This window comes from Haplochromis burtoni, unplaced genomic scaffold, assembly GCF_018398535.1.
Source record: "Haplochromis burtoni strain Fernald_Lab_line unplaced genomic scaffold, NCSU_Asbu1 Contig_13, whole genome shotgun sequence".
In the NCBI taxonomy this organism is placed as follows: Eukaryota; Metazoa; Chordata; class Actinopteri; order Cichliformes; family Cichlidae; genus Haplochromis; species Haplochromis burtoni.
Genome location: NW_024582374.1, coordinates 1,613,676 through 1,640,502, shown reverse-complemented (window position 1 = coordinate 1,640,502; position 26,827 = coordinate 1,613,676). Strand labels below are relative to the sequence as shown.

Sequence of the window (26,827 nt, the reverse complement as noted above, 5' to 3'; positions counted from 1 at the left end):
CCTTCATCCTGATGGGAGTGTTCCCTTCCAGGGTGCCACCGGACACAAAGGGACAAAAAAGGGATAGCAAACAATAAAAATATATAGTCTTTATGACTTCCAGCTCTAAAAAACAACTAAACAGTTATGGGACATTTTGTGTCTATTTGCTATCCACCACCATTATCAAAACACCAAATCTGGGAATATCTTTTAAAGCGACATCCAGACTATCAGATACCTGGAGAGTCAACGCCAACTCTTATAGAAGGGGTTGTCATCTTATTTCGCCGTATTATTACCTTATATAAATCAATCTCTAATATGAAGCATCTCAAGGAGATTGCTGTTGTGATTTGTTGAGATTTTCTGATGACATTGAATTGACAGACTTGACAGGGGGGAGGGGTTCAATCTGAGAGCGAACTTCGGGACACTGCACACTCACAGGTGAATCAGCCAGTAAATTGCCCTGTGCTAATAAAACATGTTTTATTCAGCATAACTGTTGCTTGTGATTAAGTGTATGAAGTTCTAAGTACAGCCAAGGAAGTAGAGAGCAGTTTTCCATAGATATTGGAGCAGTTGTAGGAGTTTTATTTCCTGCATTTTTGCTTTTCTTGGATATTCTAATTCAAACAGACTGACGGAGTATTTACACGGTGTTGTAGGCAAAATCTAAATGATCTGTGAAGGGGGATGATGGGTAAACAGTAGAGGGCAGCAGTCGGAGAGCTAATGGGCTGGCTGAAACGTGACGAAGTGAAACAGGAAGTGCGTCATTGTGTTTCCTTGTTGACGTTTTGTTTTAGGAAAAGGCGGCAAATGGTGATAGGGCACAGGTCTGTTTCTAGGGCTTGGCTTCAGTTTGTTCGTGGTTTCTGCAACGTTCACCGCAGCACTGACGGACAGTGGTCGGAGATGGCGGGTAAGAGAGGAGCGCTCATCGTGCTGGAGGGGGTGGACAGGGCCGGGAAGACCACGCAGTGCAGCAAGCTGGTTCAAGCTCTGCAGCAGAGCGGCAGGCCGGCTGAGATGATGAGATTCCCCGGTGAGAATGCTTTCCGTTTTTCACCGAAGGAGCTTAAAGTTCTCCTCTGGCTTTGACGTGTCTGACGTGTTGTCCCGGGGCGGTTTTCTTCATGCAGACAGGACCACGACGATCGGACAGCTGATTGGGGCTTACCTGGAGAACAAGAGTGATTTGGAGGACCACACGGTGCACTTGTTGTTCTCTGCAAACCGCTGGGAGATGGTGTAAGACTCTCTACGTTAGTGTGAACATATGTGCCAATGAAAATCTGTGCGGAAAGAAAATCTCAGGTGTGTTCAGTACCTTTAATCAGGTCTCCTGAGGTCGGCTTCCTATTGGCTGCAAATCAGTGTCAGTGGACTGATCCTCGAGCTAACATGTAGGAAGTGACACGTTCCCAAGTTACTCTGATGACAGGCACTACAGTAGGAATGATACAGAGAAAATGGGAAGCAGTCCATGTTTGGACTTTTCAGTGCTTTAGCTTTACTTCATGCAGTCTTAAACAGGGGCGGATCTACAGGGGTGCCACCCTATAATATTCTCTTGCCACCTCAAATTTGCATATGACAGTGTTGTTTATTAAAAGAAGCTAGCATTAACACCTTGAGCCTAGCTACAATTAACACTGAATATAAATTCTAAAACTGAATATACTGCATATTGTCAGGCCTGCAGGCCTGTGGTGTTTTGTGGCAGACAGACTACTTCACTGGCACAATCAATTTGTGTGGCATCTGATTGTTCTGTAAATGTCTTTGTTTACAAAATTTGTGCATAGGTTTTTAAAATGTACAATTTAATTTGCATTTCAAGTTATGAAAATAATTAACTAAACATGTTTGTGGTTTTTACAGTAAAAAATAAACTTTTGCTGACTCTGATTTCATATTTTTTTGTGATTTCAGATTACATGTATTATTACAGTATAGCAATGAAAAAATAACTGTAAATTCAGACATGTGAGGTTGTGCTGAAAATAATGATACCAAACTAAGCAAGGCAAAAGAAGATCAAGCTGTTATTAAAAAATGGCAGTTATACCCTGGACCCCAGAGGGTTAACCTAATAAAACATGAAATATTAGGTTTAAATGTTTGGTGATAAATGTGTTGATGACAGTGCAGATTTCTGGCATTTTGTTTACATTCAAGCACAAAACAATCAGATTATTTCTGATATAAAAATGACTATGAAACGTAAGTTAGACTTGTGATTGTAAATGAACCGCCCCATGTTCTGTAGCTTTCTGGTTTTTATAGTTATTGGGCTACATTAATTTTTATTATATAGGCTATACACTACATAAAATCAAAGGTGTAATGAAAGGTGTATACTTATTGCAGTTAAATTATTTTAATCATATATAATGCATTTTACAGAATGTAACACCTGCATATGTGTAAAACAAAATGTCTTTGCCTAAACACTAATGGTCTGGCTCAACTGGAGACACCAGGCTAATAAAACCCAACAGTGTGATCAGCAGCTGGACGAGTGTTTTAATGTCAGGTGTAAAACCTAAAGCAGACAAACGGGTGGATGAAGACGGAGCAAAGATTTCTGATCTTGTCTTTCTTTTTAAAAAATGAAGGGACAAATTCTGAGCAAAACGCTAACAAAGCAGAAACCCAGTGATTTGTATTGATGGCTTTGTTTAATTTATTTCAGTAGCATTTTTTTTTTTTTGTGAAGAAAAACTCAGATGTTAGTTTTTATAGGACACCCCAGAAAGTTCATTGTGAATTTTATGAATCAATAGCTTATTACGTGTGAATTTATTTATTTTTTATAATGAAAAAAAAAAAATCAAAGTCATGATTTGCAGATAATTGTAGCAGTTTGATCCTCTTGAGATCAAACTGGGCTGCCTGTGGCACGTGAATTAAAATGGTTTGAGACCCTGTAACACAGGCTTTGAGCCTTATGGCTGAAAGGACTAGCTGTTTATTGATGCACAACTAAATATTTCCTAAATCAATATCACGTTTTTAAGGTTTCCTAAAAAGTAAAGTCATTCTATGAAAAAAATCAGTTAGTGCTTCCCACCTCAGAATCAGCTGATTTATTTTTTTACAGCAAGTTTAGTACAATTAGATAAGCCATGTTCATTTTTTTTTTACTTCATGCTATGAATGTTATAAATCACAGGTCCTTAAAAGTGCATAGTGGTGAGTTCAGTTTCACGCTTTTTTTAAAATTTTTATTTGCATTGGTTCCTTCTCCAGTTTTTTAAGTGCAAATGGACTGATTGGCAAACACGACAGCAAACACTGCTGGTTGTATCAAATGTGCTGACATTTTTGTTTCATTTCCTTTAAGTCTTTACACAGCCTAACAGATTCTAATCCACAGGCCTTTAATGAAGAAGAAGCTGGAGCAAGGCATCACTCTGGTTGTAGACAGGTATGCTTTCTCTGGAGTTGCTTTCACCAGCGCTAAGCCGGTAAGTGCATTTATTCTGCTTTTCAAACTCCATCCATCAGTTCGGTATTGCAACATGCAGTTGAGCGTGACAGATGGAGGTTTTTTGTCTTCTTCAGGGCTTCCGCCTGGACTGGTGCATGCAGCCTGATGTGGGACTGCCAAAGCCAGACCTCGTAATGTTTCTGCAGCTGAACCCGGCCGAGGCTGCTCTCAGAGGACAGTTTGGGCAAGAGAGATACGAGACGAGCGTCTTCCAAAGAACAGTGCAACAGCGGTTTGAACAGCTGATGAAGGATCAGACAGTAAACTGGCAGGTATGAAGGAAGCCTGAATGGAAGATTTATTCCGACAGGATGTTTAAAATGGGGATGCATCGGGCCGATATCTGTGTGATCAGGTGCCACCTGTCAGCTGCAAAGCACCGCCTAAACTCTATTTCGTGCCTGCGACACCAACAGCTTTTCTTCATGTCTTTATAGTTGCACTGGCTTCTTTTTCCTGATCAGTCTGTGCCATCACATACAGTAATGTATCATGTTACCACCTCCAGGGTTATTTTACTCCACCTGTCTTCATCAGGTCCACTCCACACTGACAGGTGTTGGTGAGAGCAGTATAAAGCTTGACTTGCACTGCAATGACTGAAGTGAATAAATACTGTGAACAATGAGAGTATGCTTTATCTTACTTTATCTTGGGCCTAGTGTTATTTATTGTTCTAGAAATAAGAATTCAGAATGTGAATTCTTGGATAGTTTTCATTTTTACAAAGTTATGAAAGCAGTCCGAGGTTCTCTTATGGGGCTTTCACACAGGATGTATCATGCACCGAGCTGTGCTCACTACTAGAATCAGCGAGCTGCAGAGCAAAGAGCTAAACAGGCAAAGCTTCACCACTGTTAAACTCCACAGCTGCATCTATTTGGATAGAAACCCGTTTCCAAGGAAGTCTTTTCCTCCTGTGGTTCTGATATGAACTTTTCCACTCTGTCTGCTGGATGTCTTCCTTCTACTTTAGGGCAGTCCAAGTTTATATTTGCTGAACTGTGGCAGCGGTGTCTGCAAGCACTCCAATGCTGCCTCCTGTGTGAAAGCACCTCCACAGTCTCTTCGTTGCATCTTATTAACGTTAAACTATCTGGAAAAAGACTAAAGTCGCCGATTTGTTCTAATTATCGAAATTTTCTTCCTCAGGTGATCGATGCAGCACAGAATATTGAAAATGTTCACAAAGACATCACAGCCCACAGCCTCAATGCCATCAACAAAGCACAGAACCTGCCGCTCGGAGAGCTCTGGAGTGAAACTCTTAAAAACTGAAGTCCTCTCCTGCACCCCACAAACTTCATCCCACACGTTTACTTGAGTAAAATATTACGTCCCACACTTGTACAAGTCAAGAGAGCTATACAAATTGAAATTCAGCTCTTTTTATTTTTGCTTTTTTCATTCTTTTACATAACTATTGTTCTGTCACCTGCCTATATACTGCTTTGATTAAATAAATAATCTTCCAATGGATGAGTGTATATGTATCAGACTTGGCGAGGATACAACTAAGACAACTTGTCTTCAGATTTGACTAAATTTGGTTTCGTTACAGGCTGTTACAGACGTCAGTTATTAGTGACAAACCGCGTAAGCCGTGGGCATCATGACCGCACCGTGTTTCTACACAACATAAAACTGTTATGGCAATTTTACTAATGGAGTCAGGGAAAGGCACCATATCACTTCAGAAGAAACATTTAAAAGTGTTAAGACTTAAATGGAAACACGTGTATGTGAAGATGTGCATACAGAATTTATCCTGAGCTCCTGCTACAGCTCCCCTCCACACCCCTTCCCTCCCCTCCCTCAGGCAGTCTCAATGATGGAGCATTCGGAGGCTGTGTGCCACACACTGACTACACCACTGGAGCTGGACTGGCTCAAGAGTTTTCCAGTTCACGTTCCTTCACTCAGGCTTCCCTTCTGATTCAGAGAAGACACGGTGAATCTTCCGTCCGCCATCGAGAACAGCAAATCATTGTTCGTTATTTTCGTCACAGGGAAAGGATTTCAAATTCCTCGTCCTCTGAATCGAAGAATCGCTCCAACCTGTCTGAGTCTGAGAAATCTGCAAAGGAAAATTTTAAATTAATGTTTATTAACTCTGTGAGTTAAGACATCAGAAACAGTGTTTTATTTATCTTTAGGGGGGATTCACACATCTTCCTTGCTGTCATGCATTTTCTTGTTTGGTGAGCTTTACGACCAATCAGTGTAGCATTATTGCCACTGGCCCCCCTCTTAAGGGGGGGTAAAAAAAAAACATTTTTTGTTTGGGGGGGGGGGTCTTTTCTTACCAAAACGTTTTTTCCTCCCAAAAGAAAGAGCTAAAGAGTAGCTACAACACTCCCCTCACAGAGTTGAATTCGTTTTTAGCATATTTAAGAAAATAATTTGCAGTATATTTACCAGGAGTAAGGTTAAGGGTGTCCACGCTGACCATATGAGAGGGCTGGCTGTCTACGAGTTCGAACATAGGCAGGGTCCCTCTGTTGCAGGACAGCTACAAGACAAGGACAATTATTTTTGCGATATTCCAAAAACACAGCGATGCCTTTATTAAGTTGTAATAAACAAAAATTTATGTTACAGACAGAGAGAGACACACCCTTCTTATGCGCATACACCAGTCATCAAACTCATCCTCTGTTCTGCAGAAGAAACCCTGGAAGAGCACAGAAAACACATTTATGTCTAACTATTAATATTCATATCTGCACACAACAGCCTGTGTGTCATCCGATATGTTGTTCTGTTGATTGTTGTATCAGCCGGAGGCACTTCTGAAAGGTCTTTGGCAGCATCTGGACACAGGATGACATTTTTTCCAAGCCCATCGTTATTCCACTAGCTCTTTACATGCCTCCACTGCCTTATCAGGCTCTTTCATACTTTCCAACAAATGCTGGACAAACTTGGGATGAGATCTGTTAACATTTGTTAACCTAATGGAAGGTTCAGCTATGGATCTTTTTCTTTAGTTAGTGGGTAATCTGTTTTCCCCTTTATTATCCTCTTTACTGTACGGAGGAAAATACTGTCAGACATAAACTGCTCCGTGGCGCAAAAAAAGGTTGGGGACTGCTGGTCTAAGAGACGAAGACTGTTCTAAGAGCTCTGCACTGTCAAACTCTCCCTGGCAGTCCTACCGCTGCGATGGATGGGTCCAGTTCACAGATGTGCATGCGACAGGGTGGGTGCTGGCAGTGGTACGTCTCATCGGGGACCTGACTGTCTTCAGACGGCTCCACTGCAGGCTGTGTGGTGTGTGGGTCTAAATAGATGAGTTCTTCTCCTGGGGACAAAAACACGTGTTCAGACCCAAGCGGGTAACTTAATGAAGGTGTTTAAGAAGAGAAGGAAAAAAAAGAATCACATGATGAACATGAGCTGTTTAGAATGCACAGTTTATTTCACAAACACAGAGACTAGACATACCGACATAACCAATGAAGTAATGGGCACTGTTGGGTTTTCCCCCAATAACACCAAGGGACTGAGGCAGCATGAAGCATTGCTGTGAAAAGAGACAAGAGGGTTTATCTCACCCCAGCTGTGGCTGAATTTGGCTTATATATATATATATATATATATATACACACCATGCTGGCACTGAATGTCTCCTTAAAATCCCTTTCCCTAAATTAAAATCTATGATAACTTAACAGGAGTTTTATTCAGGTACCGTTCTTGCATTGTTGATCCCATAATGCTGTCAGTCATGAGGGGTCATTAAATTAATAATGAAGCTTTTTATTTCCGTTTCAGCTGAACAGAGATGTGCTTTTTACTCCATGTGTTAGACGCTGGGATTGAGAAGCGGGCAGTGGGAGGCCGTACATAAATTCTACAGCACTGAGATTATTGAATCTGTTGAAGTGACTTGTAATTCTGGAAGTGGATAGAGATTTAAATTAGCAGAAGCTGCTTTTGAATACTTTTGTATCTTGGCACTGCTGATGAATTATTTATCTTGTTCCCAAACAGGCATCTGCACTACCCACAACCCTTTTAGAATTTTAGTACGGATAAAAGTCAGGCACACGGAGACTACATCCATTATCTGACTGAAAAGCCGAGGACACTACATGCTCAGACTGTGGTAACTTTTAAATAGTTATTTTCCTGGTCACTAACATAAAAGAGCATCCAAAGACAGAGCATTTTGCTCATCGTGCATGACTTTCTGACTGGTGGTTGGTCACACTTGCTCCAGGCTCCAGTTGCCTAGGTAACCGTCTGTAAATGTGTGTACTAAGCTGTTGCGTGTCAGTCAACTGTATCATTTGCTCTCGTTGGTTGTCATTTTGTAGTTTAGAATAGTTTTGCCTGAGCCCACTTTAATTCACCAACAGTTATATCAGCTGTAGTCTGGGCTCAGTGTCATTGATTTCTAAGGTCTCTACGCTGCTACTTCCTTCATGTGTGATTCTCCTTAACAGTATTGGATTTCTGATTTCTAAATGCCTCACATTCTACAGTTCGTCATTATGTCATTTCTTTGTGGTTATCTGTCATTTTTCCCCATTTTGCAAATCACATCTGCACTGACAGTGCTCATTTTTCATGATACAGTGGCCATAACTACTCACAGAATTGTGTCATTATGCTGTACATGCTAGTTTCTTACCTTGAGGGTATCAATGTAGGCATCATTTATATCGCTCAGGCCCAGCCTGAGGGGGATGAGCAGTACCAGAGGTCTCCAGAGCGCTGTCTCCTCCTCAGCCATGGCACACGCTCCCTCCAGGCATCCATTAAGCTCCCCAACTCCCTCCGATTCTCCATAGGCTCCTGCAGCATCCAGCCAGGGCATGCAAAGGCGCTCTACAGAAAAATGATCACAAAAACCAGAAAATTACTCAGATTACTGTCGACCATGCTGCCAGTACAATACAGTGAAGGAAAACTACACCAGATACAAATTAGGTCTGTGTAGAGTTATGCTGCTACTGGTAAATTAAGTAGCAGCATAACTCTGTCTTTGGATGAACTTGATTTCTTTGCAGAGACTCATATCAATCTGTAGATGTTTACACACAGAAACTGTTAGATTTGGTCAAACAGGAACTGTGTAAACAGTCCACAGTTGCAACACAGCTGCACTCACTGATCTCCTCGATGACTACAGTGTTGTCCATCGCCACGTGTACAACTACTTTGCTCCACGTATCAAACACCGCCAGCTTCCTGAAAGCAAAACAGCACAGTCACACGTTTTAATTTTACCCCAGCGCTCCAAAACACTAGAGAACTGCCCACCCTCTGGACTTCCTGGTCCACTGGGAGGTTTGTGAGCCAGTCTGATGGAGGTGTAAATTTCATGGGGAAAACAGGAAATTTTTCATCAAGTTTCAAAACATGGTGGTTCCGTGTTTCTAACGTTTTTGTGTTTTATGTTTTGATTAGCGTGAAATACGATTCTGAGACGATATGTGATGTCACAGCACCGTAATTCACTTTAGCAGCAAACTCCTGACAGCAACACTTTTGACAATCCGAATCAGCGCTTTCTTTTACATCCATATGAGTTACCCCTCAGACATAAAAGGGTTATGGGGTATAGACGTCACCCCGCTGGGCAAGTGGCGTGGACACCAAAGTTGTGAATGAGATATCTCCAAAACAAGTCGATGTAGGACTTTGAAAGGCAGGTGCATCTATGAAAAATCTCAAACCAGTACAAATACTGGTGACCTTGAACTCAAGGTCAAGTTCAGACATCAACGGGTAGACCTGGTGACCGGCAGTATGTTTATTTGTTTGGAAAATGTACACAAAAGGGGTACTTCATGTTAGAAATGATTAACCAACCAATCAGCATCCATTGGGAGACTGCTAGTATTTATGTGCAGCTTGCCATTCACTGTAAGAAAACTATGGGGGGGGGGGGGGTAAAAAAAAAAAAGTAAAAAATTTACATTTAAATTTAGATGTTTTATTTATACTGAAAAATGTATTTTTGTCTAGAACTAATTGTAAGGAACTATTTTAGCTGGTGTTACATATAAAAGTCAACTTAAAGGAATTTGAATTGCAAATAATAAAAATACCACACTGGTATGCTGCACACTAAGTGATATCAGAGTGGGATATTTCATTGGGGGTTTTTACTCAGCTTTTTTTTTTCCTGTTCTTACCAGGATTCTTTTCGATTTTCCTGCAGTAGTGATAAATGTCTGAAAAATGAAAATAAATAGCTGACCGATGAGCAGAAAAACTATAGTCCAGAAAATGCTAATGGATTAAAGACCAACAAGTAGCAAGTCAACAATTACCCCATAAACTTGAGAGCAGCAGAAATGCACTAAAAATGTTTAAGGCCTTAAAGACACAAATAATGTGTGCTTAAGAGAAATGCTGAACACAAAAACTGTTGTTTGCTCACAAAAATGCTGCACAGCACAGCTTTAATCTTTAATTTACAGAGCACAGAGCCAGTAATTCCTTTGTTCTAGCTTTCAAAATGCGGGGATTTCTTGCTCATTTTGGCTTTGTGTGTTTGCGTGAAGTCCACAATGGACCCTTGTGGTACTTTCCTGTACTTACTTTAGAACCTGGGCAACTGTGTTTGGTCCATACCACTGGCCAATAGGCTTTCCCTCTCCAACTCCCATTTGAGCTGCAGCATTTAATAAGAACAGAAGAAGAATTTCCTGTGAAGTCTTTCACTCAAGCCTTGGTGTAACTGGAATGGTTTGAAGCTCACTACTTACCAATTTGATGGATGGAATAATAGCTGTCTTTTTTGTCGATGAAGGCGTTGAGAAGACTGATGTACTCCTCTCTTTGTTTCTGGCCTTTGGCCCATCTCCAATCTGAAAACAAAAAGGTCAGTTATGAAATCTGTCAAAAACAAGCCTCGTTTCAATTCACTGGAGACGGGCTGTTGGTGCCACGCAGAGATAAAGTCCGCCTTACCTCTTCCTAAATGTCTGCACACCAAGGCCTCGCCCAGAATCATCTGGCCACACCGTAACATACATCCCCACCCCGTGTCTGATGTTGGTCCGGTCCCCCCTGTAACAGATTCATGGGTCACCCATAACTCCTTTTGATAGCCAGAGGTCACATTAGAAACGTGTGACAGAAGTTATGAAGACCAGAACTGACCAATCGGTGGGAAGTTTTTTCTGTATGTGAACCACAGCCGTGAAGTGACATCTGATAAAATCTCATCTTTCTCTACAATACAGACATCGGCATATTACAACATATCCACATCATAATGACAAAACAGAGTGGCTGACTTTGTGATGTGTTTCGTAGGTATTGAAATTTTCATGCGAGAAGATTCAAGTCCCACCTGTGAGTGCATTGTATTCTTTGCCCAAGATCCACACAGGCTCCGAGGTCTCGGGAAAATCTTCAAACTCAACAAATCGAAGTGTGTCGTATGTCAAGGTAGCTGCAAAAAAAAAAAAAAAAAAAAAAAAAAAGGAGGAGGAGTCTGAGGGAAGATAAAGCTGTTTTCACAACTCAACTCGGGCAGCTTACACGCTGACAGCTGAGGTGGTTTATCTCTTGCTGTGCAGTGCATGTGAGTGAGGACCATATTCAGACTTGTCAATAAATGTCAGGTGATCACCAGCATTATCACAGGCCATTTATTGCAGCTGATAAACATGAACCTATCTCTCAGGGAGTTCAGATGGAGTATCCATTAGTTGCTGGAGTGGACTCTAAACCACATCCAGGAACAAAAATTTGGGGGCTTTTAAGAAACTGATTAAATCAAGTGTTCACATTTGTTGCAGTGTCCTGCCTTTAAGCACTTAATATCCAAACCATTCAATTCAATTTATATAGCACCTAAATCCCAACAACACTTGCCTCAAGGCACGTGAAACTGTAAGGTAAAGACCACACAATAACATAGAAAATCTCAGCAATCGGGCGACCCACTATGATTTAACACTTGGTGACAGCGGAAAGGAAAATCTCCATTTTTACAGGAAAAAACCTCTTGTTTGTAGTAACTTCTCTAAGTCAACATATAATCTTCTGCAGACTGCCTGCCATGCACAGGATCAGCAATCCAAAGCAATGGACAGTGCACAAGAGAAGTGAAGGGAGTGCATGCAGGACGGAGTGGGTGGAGAAGTGTCTGAAGTGGTTTATGTCAAATGGGTAGCAGAAAGAACAAAAGGGAAGGTTAAGAAGATGGTAGTGAGACCTGCTGAGATGCATGGTTTTGAGACTGTGGCACTGATGAAAAAACAGGCCGGTGATCTGGAGGTGGCAGAGCTGAAGATGTGAAGACGCTAGATTTTCATTGGGCGTGACCAGGATGGATGAGATTAGGAACACATACATCAAAAGGGCAGCGTACATGTCACAGTTTGGAGAAAAAGTCTAAAAGTAAGGCTGAGAAGGTTTTTGACATGTGCAGTTGAGAGACAACAGATATATGGGCAAAAGATATGGAAGGCTGAAAAAAGGAAGAAGACAAAAGATGTGATTTATGGATGTAGTGAGAGAGGACATGGAGATGATTGGTGTGACAGAAGTGGATGGAAGACATAGTGTGAGATGGAGGTAGATTATCTAACATGAGGACTCCTAAAAGAAACAGTCGAAAGAAAGAAAAACACTGCCACAAGACCAGGATAACCTGTATTTGTTTAGTGTCAGGTTAATGTGATTAACGACTGTCTATTTGCTTCTTACGATTGCTCACTGCTTACATAACACGCACAGCGAAATTCCCTAAAAAAATTGTTCTCAATTAAGTTTTTTCCTGTTTAGTTAACCCCAATCTGAACCAGCCTATCTAAGCATAATCTAGCACACCCTTCTAAAACAACCAGAAAACTGCCTTTTGAGTCATGAGCAGCTAGTAACCACCAAGAAAATGTATGAAGCTGAATTAAACTCTGGAAGTAGCAGCCTTGCTGGGAGCTAGGAGCAAAGAGCAGGTACCATCTGGATCCTGTAAGCCTCTGGTGCTTCATTTTATATGTGAAACAAAGTTGGAGCCAGCAAGTCAATCAATATTTGAAAGACCGGTATGGAGAGGTCACTTTTATATTGAGAGGGCTTTATTTTGAAAGGCCATGCCACTTGAGTCAGTGAAAAACACTCATCCATCAGCCTGAAAATGATTCCTCCATGCTCTTACTTTAAACTCAGAGTCAGATACTTTTACTGATCCAAAAAAAGCAATTCATTTGCAACTTACCTACACAACCTACTTGCAAAATAGCAATAAAGTGAAGAAGATGGACAAAAAATACATAATGGATTGACAAAGAAATGTGTATAAAAATTAGCAATCATAAAACGAAGTTATTCTAAATGACCACTGCAAACGTTAAGGGATTTAATAGCTGATACAATGAAGGATTTTAAATATCTCTACTTGTTCTACAGTGGGTTACAAGGTAGTAACGACCTGTTACTACCTGAACACAAGAGATAAAACTTGGTCATGATGTTTAATAATAAGTGAGCACAAATTTCTCTGCCTAACCCGCGTGATTTTGGAGCAAGTGCTAACAATGCTGCTGAGGGAGTTTCTATCATTAAAAGCTAAAAACATTAAACGAGCAGATACAAGGAACTGTTAAGGGACTTTCAATAACTGAATAACAAAAAAACATAAAATTTAATTTTTGTCCCTAAAGACTTGATGAGGATGGTCAATGTCCAACCACAATAACAGGCTAGATTCAGGCTTCTCACTGCAGCTGGAAACACTGCGCTCAAAGCCAAGATAAACTTTAGTACAACAGTAACAAACATCAATAAATGATCGAGTTCTTATTAAAAACAGCATAAAACTCCCATTAAACCTGTTATCAGACACTAGAAAATATCTTAACATGCCTTAATATTCCCACCGAGCTTTAAAAATACGTGTTGCCCACATAACTAACAAGAGTCAGGCTAACAGCAGCTTGATAACCGATGTGATGGTGACAGCGCATCAGCAGGGATGCTCATCTTGGGCGTAACAAAACGTTAGCTAAAAAGTCCAAAGATGTATAGAGGACAAATTATTTAGAACAACATATGGCATCACAAGAAACGACACCTTAATAAATGTTTTGTGATGACACCACAAGTTGTCAAAGCGGGAATCCCGCAGATTTAGCAACAGTAGCAGCAAGCTAACGATAATTAGCAGTTAGCTTTAGTCATCACTTTAGCAGCTAGCGTCACCGAGGCAGGCTGCCAGCTGGCGACGCTGATCCCAAAGCGAAAGAGCAGAAGTGCCACGGCCAGGTGTTAAAGAGTGATGCTGTAGTCATTATAACTTCTAACGAGATTGCTAAGGGAGTAAAATATCATATTTTCCTGTAAAATCTCGCTTACCTGCATCCATCCCGACGGTCTTCACCCGATCTTGTTTGTTGTTCTCTGCACTCGGACACGCTGGACCAATGGGAAGAGAAACCTGCTGCGGAATCCGGAAACAGCCGGGACGTTTCTGTCAATATCCAATCGAATCTGGCGTGGCGGCTTTAAGACCAATCGGGAGTGCGTGACGTATCCATCCCGTGGAAAGCGTTTTCATGGTGCGTTCACGTACACAAATAAACACCAAAGGTGCGTTCAGGAGAGACCCTTATTTCCCTGCTGTATATAACCAACTGAATGTCAAAACATCTGAAGAGACACGGTCTTTAGAAGTTTATATGGAAACTAATTAAAAAAATAAACCCAACTGTTAGAAAATATAGACTTATAAATGATGAAAATTGTAGTAGTAGTGTTATCAATAGAAGAGTGTAGGTGAATGGGCTGTAAACAGCTTACATCAAGTCAAATGAGGCCAAATTATTTTCTGAAAGGTTTCCCTGTGAATGAAGACCCCAAAATCTGACTTTATTTATTATAAGAGATATTTCACGGTTCAACACAAATAACTGCTTGCAAAGATGCATGCTATTTTGACCCACTGAATGTGGTTCAGCGGTAACAATAGCCTTCAGTGTTTATGCAGTTTCTTTGCAGCCTACACATAAATGTAAGTTTACATTTTAAAACAATTCAGTAAATGATGTGCAACTAGAGATCAGTCCTGGGATTATGAAACAAAAAAAAGACTGAAACATAAATACTGAAAAAAAAAACCCACCTGTAAATACAGGTGTTTTCATTTCATGCACATAGACCACTAATTAATACTTTGTAATGAGGAATCATTTATTCAGGGTTTACAAGTGCTCATCCTTTGGAAAACAGCTGAAAATCATCATTAATGGCTCCAGACTTTACAGATTGCTTTAAGAATATTTTATTTATGTCTGCATATTTACAGTCAAAGACCATTCACAAACATTTATGTATTTAACATGCCATATAAACAGTGAAATTATTCATGGAATAAATTCTACTCACGAAATGAAAGTGCTCAGAAAAAAACATGTTGCAACTCACTGCAGTTTCAGTACAGCAATATAACAAACTCCCTCACAGTGACCACTGAAGATGAATTAAGCTGCTGTACATAGAGACTTGGTGTAAGCATCGAAGCCCATTAAAAAAACTAAAATCTTCTAATTTTATATCCTAATAAAAAAGTATTCATAAATAACTTGGGATAAAGCTTAATCTCAGCTTCAACATTTGCAATCTTAATGTTTACTATGGATTCACCAGGTAGAATAAATGTATGGTCTACCCTTTTTATAACAAAGGTACATTTCACCCCAAAACCAAAACTGCATTGATTCCCTCTGGTCTATGGTCTTATTGATCCTTCTAGAGTTTGGATCAATGCCACCTGTTTCATCCAACTGTAGAACCAACAAGCTTATGCCACGGTGAGGATTACTCCTCCTGGAGTATTGATCAGAATGTAATCACACTTAAACACAATGATCACCTAATGGGTTTCCATCCAAATTTGTTTCATCAAGGTCAAGGTCACATTTGCCATTTTACAGATAACAGCACACCATGCATCGTTTTGCAGAAATCATGACAGGGTTACTCATTTAAAAAATAAATTAAAACTATCTGCAAACTTTGTTGTCAGCAGTTTGATGAGAGACTGACTTTCTTTCTAAAAGGTTACTGTTTTTTGTTTGTTTTTTTACAGTTAACATTTGTTAACTGTATCGCTGGAATTAGCTATGGTAAAATTGTATTTAGTAAAAAGAAAATAATGAAACAGGGCTGATGATTTAGCGTAAGAGGCATTGCTGCTGAGTTTTCAATGCTTTGAGCATCAAAGGGCCGTTGTCATTTAATTTTTATTATTTTCAAGAGAAAGCAGACATATATAAACCTGTCACCTCCAAAAACAGCAACTCATGCCTGAATAATGTAGACTGACATACAGCATAAGAGGGCCAGAGGAAAATCTGTCAATCTGACATTGGGACGAACTGTCACTTTAAATGCTTTCAGAACAATGTTGAAGAGTGACTGTAGGAATGGAGAGAAAATGTCAAAGCTGCTGCCAATCATGATAAGAACAATAAAGGCCTGAAACAGAGAATGTGCTGTTCTGAGCATTTCAGACTGCAAAGTCAAAAGAAAAACAAACACACAAACCATGTTTTTTCTGATCCCTCGATATCAAGGAATTTTGTACAGTCCTTAGTTGGTCTTTATCTAGCATGAACTATTACAGCCCAGGCGAAAAGTGTAGATTTCCTCTAATACCAAGTTCTCATGAATGGCCACAGGATCTCGCAGATTATCCTGAGTTGACTTCTCTGTGTATAGGGCTAGTAGTTACCATTTGGTACCACTAGGAGCAGCCAAATCCCTGCAAAACAGGCACCAAGACTGGAAGCTGTGCAGTTTGATGAAAAATGAAAAGCTAAACTTGCTCACAAATGCAGTTTTTATACGTTTGCATCCGATGTGTGCCATTATATAACCATTAATAATAAATAGACAAGGGGAAGCCAAAGACGCGAGGAAAGTTCGCTGTCTGTGAAATGGGTGGGTGTTCATCAACGAGGCTCAGTGCAAATAAGTGTAAACATATTCCAAAGCAGTGGGTGCTTTAGTGGTGTTGGTGGTGTGCAGTGCCGGGCAGTGTGCTCACAATCCACTGTGTCTCTTTTTCTTTCACTTCTCGCGGAGGAGGTGTAGCACGACCGTCTTCAGGTAGTGTCCAAAGGCACAGACAGCAGACACCAGCCAGTGCGAACAGAAGTTTGGGTCAGTGCTCACCACGCACTTTGTTACATCCACCTGCAGGGAGACAGAGGAATAAAGATAAGTAAGTTTCACACAAGTGGCAACCTTTGTGGCTGAAAATAAAAACCAACCAAGATATCCAACTTTTCAGGAGAAATCAACATCTTCACCACCTGCTACAGAAAACAGTTTGAGCCAATTTCCCCCCTTTATAACAAGTGTACAAATGATTTATTTATTTATTTTTACATAATTCACCTGTTGTATGGTTATAATCACTTTATCACTAATCCGGCCCACTCAACATGTGACATGTCTCAATTTTAGCTGTTTGTGAAGTTTGTGCTACCGCTTAGGTGAGTCAAATGTAAGTATTTTTTGTGTTACTTAACTCTAACGAGTAGATATTTGTATATTTACTTCCAGATGCATATTCTGTGAGTCATAAACTGTATATAAAGAATGAATGTAGCAACCATAACATCAACCATTTGTTTTGGCATTTTGAAGCCACCATGTAAATATTTTGAAGCTAGAAGAGACCGTATTTGAATAAAAAACTGTAGTGCTAAGTTATTAGCTAAAGCTAGCTTTTAACAAGCTGCATCCATATACTGTGTATACGGTAGCCCTGAAAGGTCAAACAGACTGCAACTCAAAAAAGTACCAGCAAATAGGAAAATGCGGCAAAACCACACAAAACACAAAGGAAGTTACATGAAATACAACAGAAGTAGAAAACAACAAAATCTAACAAAACACCATGGAAATGTTTCTGGGGAAACAATAACACTCCCTTTTTCTATTATGTTTTGTTTAACGTTCATTGTGTTTTGTGTGCTTTTACAGCATTGCTGTAGTTTCTGGCCTTTTCTTAAGTTGCAGTGCACTTGACCTCACTGTCTGTATGGGTGCAAAGCAAAGACACAAATACCTGCTTATTAATTTTAAGTAGCAGACTAATAAAATACTTGTCATATGATGCAGGTTTAGAACCCAGGAGCCAACTCTAAGGGAGGGAGCGCTAAACACAAAACACACCTTTAAGAGAGTTTGATAAGCAGTCCCAAAAATACAAAGTCCATAAGACAACATACTGACAAAACACAAAGGAGAGACAACACACTCACACACTGAGGGATAATATCATGAGGATGAGACAGTTGAAACAAGGCAGAGGAAAGTTAAGAGTTTAAATTAAACACTGTCCATAGAGGGCCAAACTGTTTTGGAGAAGGCTATAAACAGCATTTCTAGTGCTATAAAGCTGACTTGTTTTTCAGTTGATTGCTAATCAGCTAACTAACTTTAATCAATAAGCTGGCACAATACACGTCTAGCTCAAAAAAATCAAAGCTGTCAGTGGCTGGTAAGCTTTCTTTCAAAGCAGAATTTCACATATCATGATGTCACCATGGCTATATCCATCATTTATTTACAGTCTATTGTTTTAACCCTCTGAAGTCTAAGTTGCACTGTCCCCGGGCTGTGAGAGTATGTTATTTTTGAAAGCTGTTCTCCCAAGTCTTGGTAATCAGGGGACAAAAATAAATAGAATAGAAGAAAGTAAACCTTCTGACTGACACACATCAAAAGCTATTTTTACTTTTTTTCCCCCAAAGAGTCCTTTTGGGGTTTTTTCCAAAACAGATGGTTAGAGTTTCTCTTCGTGAATGATGACTTGGTTCTCACAGGGTTTAACAGACACAAGACGACCTTACAATTTCAACATGTGTCCTTCATTTTCCACTAATCTGACAATCTGCAGATATGCAGCTAGCCCACAAGAATGCCATTTTAAAGCCAGAGCTCACACTTAATTCTGAGCACTGCTTACAATACGAGGCCATCTACTCAGACTTTTACAGACAATGAAATACCACAGAGAGTGCAGTTTAGTGTCAGCTCTGACACTAAACACTTCTCCTCCTTCAGCTCCTGCTGCTTCTCCCAGTCACACAACGTTATTTAGGTTTTCCCCGCACACTGACATCATCTGTCAGAGCAGACGTCTCTGGGTTAGAGTAAAAAACAGGTCGCTCATTTGTACTCAGGAGGTCAGTTATACAATGCATCGCTCTCCATTTCGTCACACTCCACTTCTCTCTGAACAAAACAGGCTCGGGTGCCATGTTTCAGAGCGCACGGGCCTGTGGTTCGCTCTGCTGGAAAGGCATTAATGTGCTCTTTCCAGCAGAGCAGAACGCGGACAGAGGCACGTTGTCAGGCATCGTTCCATTTCACACACTGTTTGTCCAGGACTTTATCAGATAGGCTATTCCTATAAACACAATTCTGCAGAAGAACATCCCCTTTCTAACTGAACCATTTGTTCCAGGTTTTTCCTTTTTTTGTAAACAAAGAATTCTAGTTAATTTAAAACAAAAGGATATTGCGATTCTGATCTGGGTGGGTGTAACACGATATGACACACCAATTACAGGTGGAGCATGCTGTTTTTAAATTAGGCCGACAAGCAGTGAGAGGATTAATAACAATGAAATATAGTTAGCTTCGCTGATTTGTTTCCTCCCAGCCTCTGCTGCTGTTGTGACGAACTTCATCACAGCTAAATAAAATAAAAATGTTATTTTTGAAATGAATTTAATTTAAAGTATTAAATACAATCTTTTTGGTTTAACTTCAATTGAGCCAAATTCGTCAAGGGGCAATTTGCTCAAAGCAGATCGTATAAAACACAAAAAAACAAAAGACACACACACACACACACACACACAGAAAAATCAAGGTTAAAATCAAAAAAGGTTAAAATCAAAAGTCAAACAGACTTTCGGCAAGCTTTAACCTTTTCATGCATGAATTATGACAACCTCAATCAGCATTTTTTTCTTAAGTATTTTTATTCATCTTTAGGCATGAAAAGAAAAGAAGAAACTTAAGAAAAAAATCCTGATTGAGGTTGTCATAATTCATGCATGACAGGGTTAAATAACAATTACAATGAAACACGTCATACATCTATAGTAACATTAAACGCCCAGTGGGTGGCAAGGTATGGGATGACATATCAGTGTCCAGTGTGGTGGTTTATGTGCACGTATACCATCAAAACTGACACAAATACAAGAAAATAGCCTTTGAATAGCTGTCCACTGTAGTGACCACTATGTGTGAAAGGGTTAAGGGAATTCTTAAGTTTATTTGACCAACAAAAATGTTTTCATTTAAAACTGCTTTATGCCCACAATTAATGTGATCAGTTGAGATTACTCTGCTAGGCCTTAGAAGTAACTGACCTTATGTATCCACTATAGTTGACCTGGATGCCAAAAAGTTCAAAAAAGGAAGAGCTGTGAGTGAAAACACAAAGCAGTGAGGATGAGCCAGGGAGACCAGCAGCAGCTTGGACTGAATGATAAGAAAATGCTGCTTCAGAGGGAGTACTTAGATTTAAAAGTGTGCATGTGCTTTCTTTCTTTAAAATAAACCCTATTTGCTTCAATAAAGTTGTTATCTAATGAAATAAAAATCCCTGTACGCTGAATCACACACGCAGACACACACATTGCGATTGACAACCACCACGCCCAGCACAGGAGGATGTGCGCTCTCAGTGAAAATGTGAGATCAAGCTGTCAGTAAAAATCCTGAGCTCGGTAAATCTTCAGAAAGCTTCTGAAAACATGCAACCGTTCATTAACATTTGTCGATGTCTGACAAATAGAAAAGACCTGCAGGTGATGAACTGGAATGTATCACAAAGGCTGTGTGAAAAGAAAAGAAAAATCGCCTCACGTCAACTCAAAGCGCAAAACTGAAAAGCGGGACTCTGAAGTTACATGTCCACACAAAGCTCCAGTTTCAATTTCAACCCTGCTCGAACAGCCTAAAGCAAAGTTTCTGACTGCATGTAAGTAAATCACACATAGCGTGGGAAAAGGGGCAGGTGAGCGCCACACTATTTTTACAGCAACCATAAATCCCTTCTACATGTTCACCGTCTCAGTTCAGTACATTTTTACAAAGAATAAAATATTTCTCATCATATGTGGAGGGAGAGTTTCCTAATGTACATACACAGATACCTGAATATGTAACATAGGTTGGTATTGGAAGAAAAAGTCGTTACAACGTCAGAGAAAGAATGCAACAATCAGATGATTATAAATGAGCAAGCAACTGGTGACAGTAAGAAGGAAGAACTCCCTTTTATCAGGAAGAGAGCTTCAGTAGAATCGGGATCAGGGAGGGGCAGTCATCTGTTTTGCCCGGGGGAAAAAAGAAGACTGAAAAGAGCAGCAAAGAGAAACCACGACACGTAAGCAGGCTGTGGTTGGTTAAAGTTATAGTCATTGTGGGGAACTGCATTAACTTAACAGACTAGACTAGCTGATGGCTTCCTCTCTTCTTTGGTTTTATGAGCTCTTACTGACACTTAACCGAACCCACAGATGCCGGCTGTCATTTTCAGTTACTTGTCTCATAGCTGCCACATAGTCGTACATTTATACAGACTAACACACGCTTACGGAAACATACAAACAAGTAATAATAAGTCGTCCTTACCCAGCCTCCTCTCTTTTTTAACCAGGAAGTCAGGCTCTTGCGGACAAACTCCCCCATGCAGTCCACAATGGTATGGACCATTGCTGGATGACCATGGCGTACACAGTCCACCGCCAAGGCTCCCGCCACAGCGTACAAGGAAACCACCTTTCCCCATGTCACACCTTATGAGAGAAAAAGAAACCACATCTTTACTTAAACCTATGGAAGCATCAATGTCCTGCTGTCTGATGTGTGAGCACATACTGAAAGTCATTATTTCATAAGTGGAGAGACCCTGCTCTCCACTTGAATAACTGCAGTAGGATTTAATTCAGCAAATGTGTCTGTCAGCAGCTTTCTTTAAAGGTGGATGAACAAATTATCCAATCTCAGCAGGAGGCCTGCAACAGGGAAAACCCAAACACCAGACCTGGGACGGCAGGCAGGCAGAATGCCTCGCTAGATTAGTGAGCACATCATTTCTCCAACCAAGCTTGCACGCTCAGTAGAGCTTTCTGCCGCCACACCATTTACAGTCAGTGCTTCGGACTATTTTTGTCGTGTTTATATGTCCAACACATACAAACCGAGCCTCGGCTTCATCCATCTCCTCTAACTGTCGTCTGATCTCTTTGAAGAGGAAATCTGGAAACTTGCAGGATGATACTCTAAAGTTTCTGCATATTTCATACTGCTATCAACATCTGATAGGTCAGGAATGTAGTTTTTTTGAACTGTTCAGAAAGATTTTAAATGTTTGAAAAGGACATGACGGTATGAAGGTAAAATATAGTGGAAATTAAGCTGTACTCGATAGGAAGTCAACCAAAGAAAAAAAAACATTCAAGCCATACTCGAGTATGATCTCCCTGCTGCTACAAAAACAACACTGTAAGTTTTAGGTGCTGTGAATGAGAAAATCAGCTGGAGTTAAATAAGGCTTTCACTTGTGGTTACTTTTACAATAAGACACACAACATCAGAAGGGGTGTAAAACATCTATTATTATATTATTATCTATGTTTACTTTTATATAATTAATATGTACTTAGTACTACAGGAAATGGAAATTGTAACAGTGTAGTCTGTGTGTGTGTCGACTACATGACTAAATGACTACAGCTACACCGTTGCGCGGGTTGCGTTACGATGCCTGAACATATTGCCGCTGTAGTTTATCTTTGTCGTGCGGAAAGCCAAATGACATTTCTAACTGTGCTCGTGCAGATTACACAAGTTTGTGGTCATAATCTGCTGTTGCTCAGGACTTCCTCTTTGTTCTCTTCTTCTGTCGGCACTGCGGTTTGTCCATGTTTACACTGTATTCACTGATATGCAAGTTTTCAACATGAGACTGAGACGTGAGACCTTTTTTTCCCCCCTCTTTTTTGCTCGTGGTATTGAATTCCCTTTGTAAGTTATCATAATCAGTTGTGAACTGTGAGAATTAAGGCAGATAATCTTTAAGTTCGCTACGTTTGAATTACTAAGTAACTCTGAACATTACTGAGGACCAGACTGACTGGATTTTCTCTCGTCTCCAGCCAACTGTTCTTTACCTTTTCATCAGACTGCTTTGTTAAAAATTCCCTGAAGAATTACCCAGCTGGGACTCATGTCTGAACTCCTTGGGTGGGGTCCAAACTGTCTGTAACAATCACTCGCTCCACCATCGTGTTAACCTAATATGGACTGAATGTTTTCCCTCCAGCTCCTTTCATTTGAGGGGGATAATGGCAGCCCTAAAAATGTCTCTCACTAATGGAGAATCCTGTGGTGAGCCTAAATAAGAAGTGTTTACACGACAACGGGCGGCATTATCACTTATACAAAACGTTTTAGCCATTTGTAATTTGTCATTTGTAATTTGTAAAGTAAAGTAACTCAGTTCTCTAAACTTTCAGTACATCTTTATTTTGTCTGTCTCAGGCTTCCTCCTTCCCAGTGATAACCAAAATACGTTCCCTTTTTTCATTTTGAAGTCCAAGTTAGTACAGGTTAGACCAGTTAAGAAAGCACCAACATTAGTTCCTGTGATGCAGATCTGCATGGCTTGATTTTCCAGAGTTTGACCTACCTGTGGAGAAAATGTCTGCAGCGACAGCCAGGAAGGCGTCGGACACCACGCTCTCCGATGCCACTGTGATGTTCAGCTGGCGGGCGACGTTACGGTACACATTGGGACGAAGGTACTCCAACTCATCGCCTGTCCAAAACAAGACTCAGTCAAAGCTCTCACTTTAAAAAAAAACTCTCAAAACAAAGCTGTGTGGCTTTTAAAAGTAACTATTACACATTATAAGCCACAGCTATCTCGTCCAGTAGCTAGTCATATGGCTAGTAAAGGCAATTTTGACCACCTTAGATAATGCCGTATAAAAGATATGACTTTTGAGAGATATTACTGAATAAAATACTTTGTATTTGATCCAATTGGAAAATGTCGTCAATTGTTTTGATTTACTGGGGAAGCACTTTTGCTCAGTTAGACACCCTGGCTTGGTCAAAGAGCAAAGATCGTATATTAAACATGGACAATGTCACTGTGAAGTTGAACCCAATGTAAAGATACCCATTTCCTTAATCATGTCGTTCCTGAAAATGGCTGAAATTGACCTCACTGAATGCAAATCTACTTCTGGCCAAAAAAAAAAACTAAACTAGTTTAAATGATGCGGCCTAATTGAAAGGAAACAATAATAATGTTCTTTAATTACTCATACAGTGATTTTGATAACACCAATAAACTGCTGGTTAGCCTACATTCTGCTAATGCGGGCTAATTGGTCGGTTAAGACTTCTCAACAGGGCCTGCTTCCATGGAACTGTTTTCAAATAATAATGATGACAAATATATTGGGAGTGTAGCTACATCAAAACAGGAAGTCACGTGTTAGCATTTTCACCGTCACCATTTGACAATCACAACACAGCCATGCCCTAAAGGATATCACGCTTTACTGCCCCTTTGGACTCCAGTGTGGATCATAATTTACCTAATGAGCATCATGTTGTATTTAGTAAGAATTGAAACTAGGGATTGAATTCATAAACACATCAGGAAAGTGTTTGTAGAAGTCATAGGTGCAGAGAGCAGCGGAGACATTTTCTCATAGATTTCTATAAAACCAGACGACTGTTCAAAAGAATCAGGTTTAAAGCACTTCTGTGCTGGTCTCACTTTTCTAACCCAGAAGCTGTTTCTATCTGTTACATACATTCATTTTACCTCTTGGCTGTTCCCATCTTTGTATTTTAAATCAGGGTATGACAGCCACGCACCGGATCTGACTAAGAAACAAAGGGACACTGCCCGGTGATAAAACACGGGTTTATCATCTCTCTGAATCTTAATGGAACCCTTTTAACAGTAAACACTTTAGTGAAACTATTAACTGAGCACTGTAGAAAGACTCAAAGCAGAGGAAAAGAGCTAAACTTTCCAAAGATACCAATAACATCCTGGAGTCTCTGACGCAGCCCAAAAAACTCCGTGACATAAATGTTTTTACACAACATAGTTTTTGTTGAGATTAAACAAACCAGATATGACATATCAGTTAGTGAGCTTTTAAGATGCTGGAATTAAGTGAGTTTGGTCAGAACATGGCTAGACTGGTCCAACCTGCTTGGAGTTTTTCTGTTATTTTGCCAGATATTAGTCTGCTATCAAAAAAGGTGAACTATTTATGAAAAAAGTCTCATTATTGTCGAAGTGTTTTGTAACTCTAGTCTTAGAAGGGCACAAGTGGTTTTGTTCAGTTTCACTATTCAGCAACAGTGTACCCCCTCCAGGATTTTCAAAGCTGAGCAGCCGAGTTTCAACATGAACTTCCAGTGAATTATCTGGAGGTGGGAAGTTCCGCACGCATGGTAAAGTGAATCCTCCCAGAGGAAGAAAATCCACCACATCAGTTTTTATACTGGGCCAGCATCCAGAAAGAAAAATATTACGCAAACTAAACGGTGACCTTAGCTTTATTATGGGGATTCCTGGGAATCACGTCATGATTCTCTAAATAATAAAGGTGTTCTCCGATAAAGTCGTTTACGTGTTTATTTATTTATAAGTATAAATATAAAATAAAGACATATCTTTATCATAAATCCCAATCTGGCCGTTTAAACGATTAAAATATAGATATATTCAATAGAATATAGAATATTGTGGCATTTGGCTGCACAAAAACGTGAAAGGTGAACTCAGCGCTCCCGGAAACCATATTAGGATTTAGCAGGAATACGATACATTCTTGAATATTAAACACACATTTGAGGGTGATCGCGGGTCTCTGTTTGAATTAAGTGTACTATTGTGCGCAAAAAACGCACGAACGTTTCCCGAAAACTTACCCAGCCACAGCAGGACCGAAGATATCTCTCCCAGTGTCCCACCTGACGCAGCCAGTCCGTGTTCAGGCTTGGACCAGCCGATCCCGGCACGGTTCAGCCTGGAGTGGATGTATTCCCTGCACAGTGCTTTGGCTTGGGACACCAGCTCCTTGTCGGTGGGCGAGCGGTCAAACACTTCAGAGGCAAACACAGAGGAGCGACGCAACATCTCCATGCCCCCGTCACCCTCCTCTGAGTGCGCTCCTCACCTCACCGCCCCCACCGCCTCGCTCAGCGGCCGCTTCTCCCCAGTGGACGCCCCCTCTTCGAACCTTCTCCTTCTGCCCCGTCTCTCTGCTAAGAGAAAGGAAGACTTGTGGAGATTATCCTGCAGAACAAACACGGGGATTAGTTTGTGAATATCTTTTGATAGCCTAGATAAAGCTCCAGGATCCAAACGCAATCAAAGTCTGTCGAAAACCCAGGATGGACACTTCAAGGAGAAGCTTGGCACTATACCTGAAAAGTTGTGTATGAATCCTTAAAGGTGTGCGGACATCAAACATCATCCAAGCACACTTACCCGAAGTACTATGTCGAGAAGGTAAAAAACCCCGACATCCTAAGTGTGCTGCATTTTAATCTCGCGGTGAGTAGAAAATGTTTTCACTGACTTTTAATGAGTTACTGCCACGCTGAGTGTAAAAAATGCTTTCCACTTACAGTCTGCAGGCAGGCTTTCCTTCTAAGGGAACTTATTGTGGAGTGAAAGGCGGAGATAAGCTGTAGCAACGCAAGCACCGCCCCTCTGCCCCCGACCCACCTCATATAAAAGACACACATACAGGACATGACCCAGTTGTGTCTCAGCTGTTAATCAACAACTGTTTTTATTAAAGGTGTGTCTACAAGACAAATTGTAATTTAAACTTAAGTAGTTCTGATTTGTTGAAAGCAATGAAGCATTTAATGTAGTTTAAATGAAAACAAAACGTGCGTGGTTTAATCAAGTGTGGGATCATAATGGAACATGAGAGCGGTATTTAGTTAACTGAAAGCAGGTTGTGAAGAGATTAGAGGCAGTTCAACAGTAAAATGTTAATAAAAAGCCCTCTGTCTCAGATTAGAAAATGAAAACGGACATGATGAAAGCAGTATTTCAATTTTTTTTTTGCTGTATTATGTGATGTAATCTTTTACTGCACACAATTTTTCTTTCACAACAAAGCCAAACCCATTTAATAGCCACCATTAAATCGCGTGACTTTCTGACAGCGTATTAAAGACAGCATCACACATGCGTGCTAATAACATGCAACAGTGGGATATAAATGCATGACGAGTTAAAAGAAGTGAGTGGAACACAAATACTCAGGGTTTATGGTCACCTGA

The 26,827-nt window shown here is 40.3% G+C and overlaps 3 protein-coding genes across 7 annotated transcripts; 1 reads left to right on the top strand and 2 right to left on the bottom strand.

The window, feature by feature from the left end:
• The first annotated feature begins 569 nt into the window (after positions 1 to 569).
• On the top strand, positions 570 to 4,960 carry dtymk (deoxythymidylate kinase (thymidylate kinase)). Of its 2 annotated transcripts, none has more exons than XM_042216278.1 (5): positions 570 to 1,030; positions 1,128 to 1,236; positions 2,637 to 2,646; positions 3,532 to 3,753; positions 4,634 to 4,960. In XM_042216278.1, exons 1-5 carry the CDS (start codon positions 718 to 720, stop codon positions 4,757 to 4,759), a joined length of 780 nt encoding a protein of 259 aa, XP_042072212.1. In that variant the 5' UTR covers positions 570 to 717; the 3' UTR covers positions 4,760 to 4,960. The 2 variants fall into 2 exon arrangements, with proteins under 2 accessions (XP_042072212.1, XP_005919832.1); XM_005919770.3 differs by lacking the exon at positions 2,637 to 2,646 and adding an exon at positions 3,368 to 3,458 and having other exon boundaries at positions 582 to 1,030; positions 3,556 to 3,753.
• On the bottom strand, positions 3,063 to 13,932 carry atg4b (autophagy related 4B, cysteine peptidase). 2 transcript variants are annotated; one of them, XM_005919769.3, is made up of 13 exons: positions 13,808 to 13,932; positions 10,797 to 10,898; positions 10,604 to 10,675; positions 10,412 to 10,510; positions 10,207 to 10,308; positions 10,040 to 10,112; positions 8,601 to 8,680; positions 8,121 to 8,317; positions 6,929 to 7,007; positions 6,640 to 6,785; positions 6,099 to 6,155; positions 5,900 to 5,993; positions 3,063 to 5,558 (listed from the first exon to the last, which is right to left on the bottom strand). In XM_005919769.3, exons 1-13 carry the CDS (start codon positions 13,815 to 13,817, stop codon positions 5,485 to 5,487), a joined length of 1,185 nt encoding a protein of 394 aa, XP_005919831.1. In that variant the 5' UTR covers positions 13,818 to 13,932; the 3' UTR covers positions 3,063 to 5,484. The 2 variants fall into 2 exon arrangements, with proteins under 2 accessions (XP_005919831.1, XP_042072193.1); XM_042216259.1 differs by lacking the exon at positions 3,063 to 5,558 and adding an exon at positions 5,613 to 5,725 and having other exon boundaries at positions 5,803 to 5,993.
• Positions 13,933 to 14,716: 784 nt separating this feature from the next.
• Positions 14,717 to 26,193, bottom strand: boka (BCL2 family apoptosis regulator BOK a). Of its 3 annotated transcripts, none has more exons than XM_042216289.1 (5): positions 26,019 to 26,193; positions 25,457 to 25,823; positions 23,181 to 23,309; positions 21,122 to 21,285; positions 14,717 to 16,648 (listed from the first exon to the last, which is right to left on the bottom strand). In XM_042216289.1, exons 2-5 carry the CDS (start codon positions 25,668 to 25,670, stop codon positions 16,523 to 16,525), a joined length of 633 nt encoding a protein of 210 aa, XP_042072223.1. In that variant the 5' UTR covers positions 25,671 to 25,823; positions 26,019 to 26,193; the 3' UTR covers positions 14,717 to 16,522. The 3 variants fall into 3 exon arrangements, with proteins under 3 accessions (XP_042072223.1, XP_005919835.1, XP_014188346.1); XM_005919773.3 differs by having other exon boundaries at positions 25,457 to 25,792; XM_014332860.2 differs by having other exon boundaries at positions 25,457 to 25,789.
• Positions 26,194 to 26,827: the final 634 nt, after the last annotated feature.

Coding starts and splice junctions, on each gene's coding strand:
- dtymk (XM_005919770.3), top strand. CDS start 718: ATGGGCTGGCTGAAACGTGACGAAGTGAAACAGGAAGTGCGTCATTGT. Junction 1,237..3,367: donor GCAAACCGCTGGGAGATGGT/GTAAGACTCTCT, acceptor TCTAATCCACAG/GCCTTTAATGAAGAAGAAGC. Junction 3,459..3,555: donor CTTTCACCAGCGCTAAGCCG/GTAAGTGCATTT, acceptor TGTCTTCTTCAG/GGCTTCCGCCTGGACTGGTG.
- atg4b (XM_005919769.3), bottom strand. Junction 8,681..10,039: donor ACAGTTGCCCAGGTTCTAAA/GTAAGTACAGGA, acceptor TTTTGCTTTCAG/GAAGCTGGCGGTGTTTGATA. Junction 8,318..8,600: donor TGTAGTCATCGAGGAGATCA/GTGAGTGCAGCT, acceptor ATTTTTCTGTAG/AGCGCCTTTGCATGCCCTGG.
- boka (XM_042216289.1), bottom strand. CDS start 25,670: ATGGAGATGTTGCGTCGCTCCTCTGTGTTTGCCTCTGAAGTGTTTGAC. Junction 23,310..25,456: donor TTCGGTCCTGCTGTGGCTGG/GTAAGTTTTCGG, acceptor TGTTTTGGACAG/GCGATGAGTTGGAGTACCTT. Junction 16,649..21,121: donor TAAAAAAGAGAGGAGGCTGG/GTAAGGACGACT, acceptor GTCTCCCTGCAG/GTGGATGTAACAAAGTGCGT.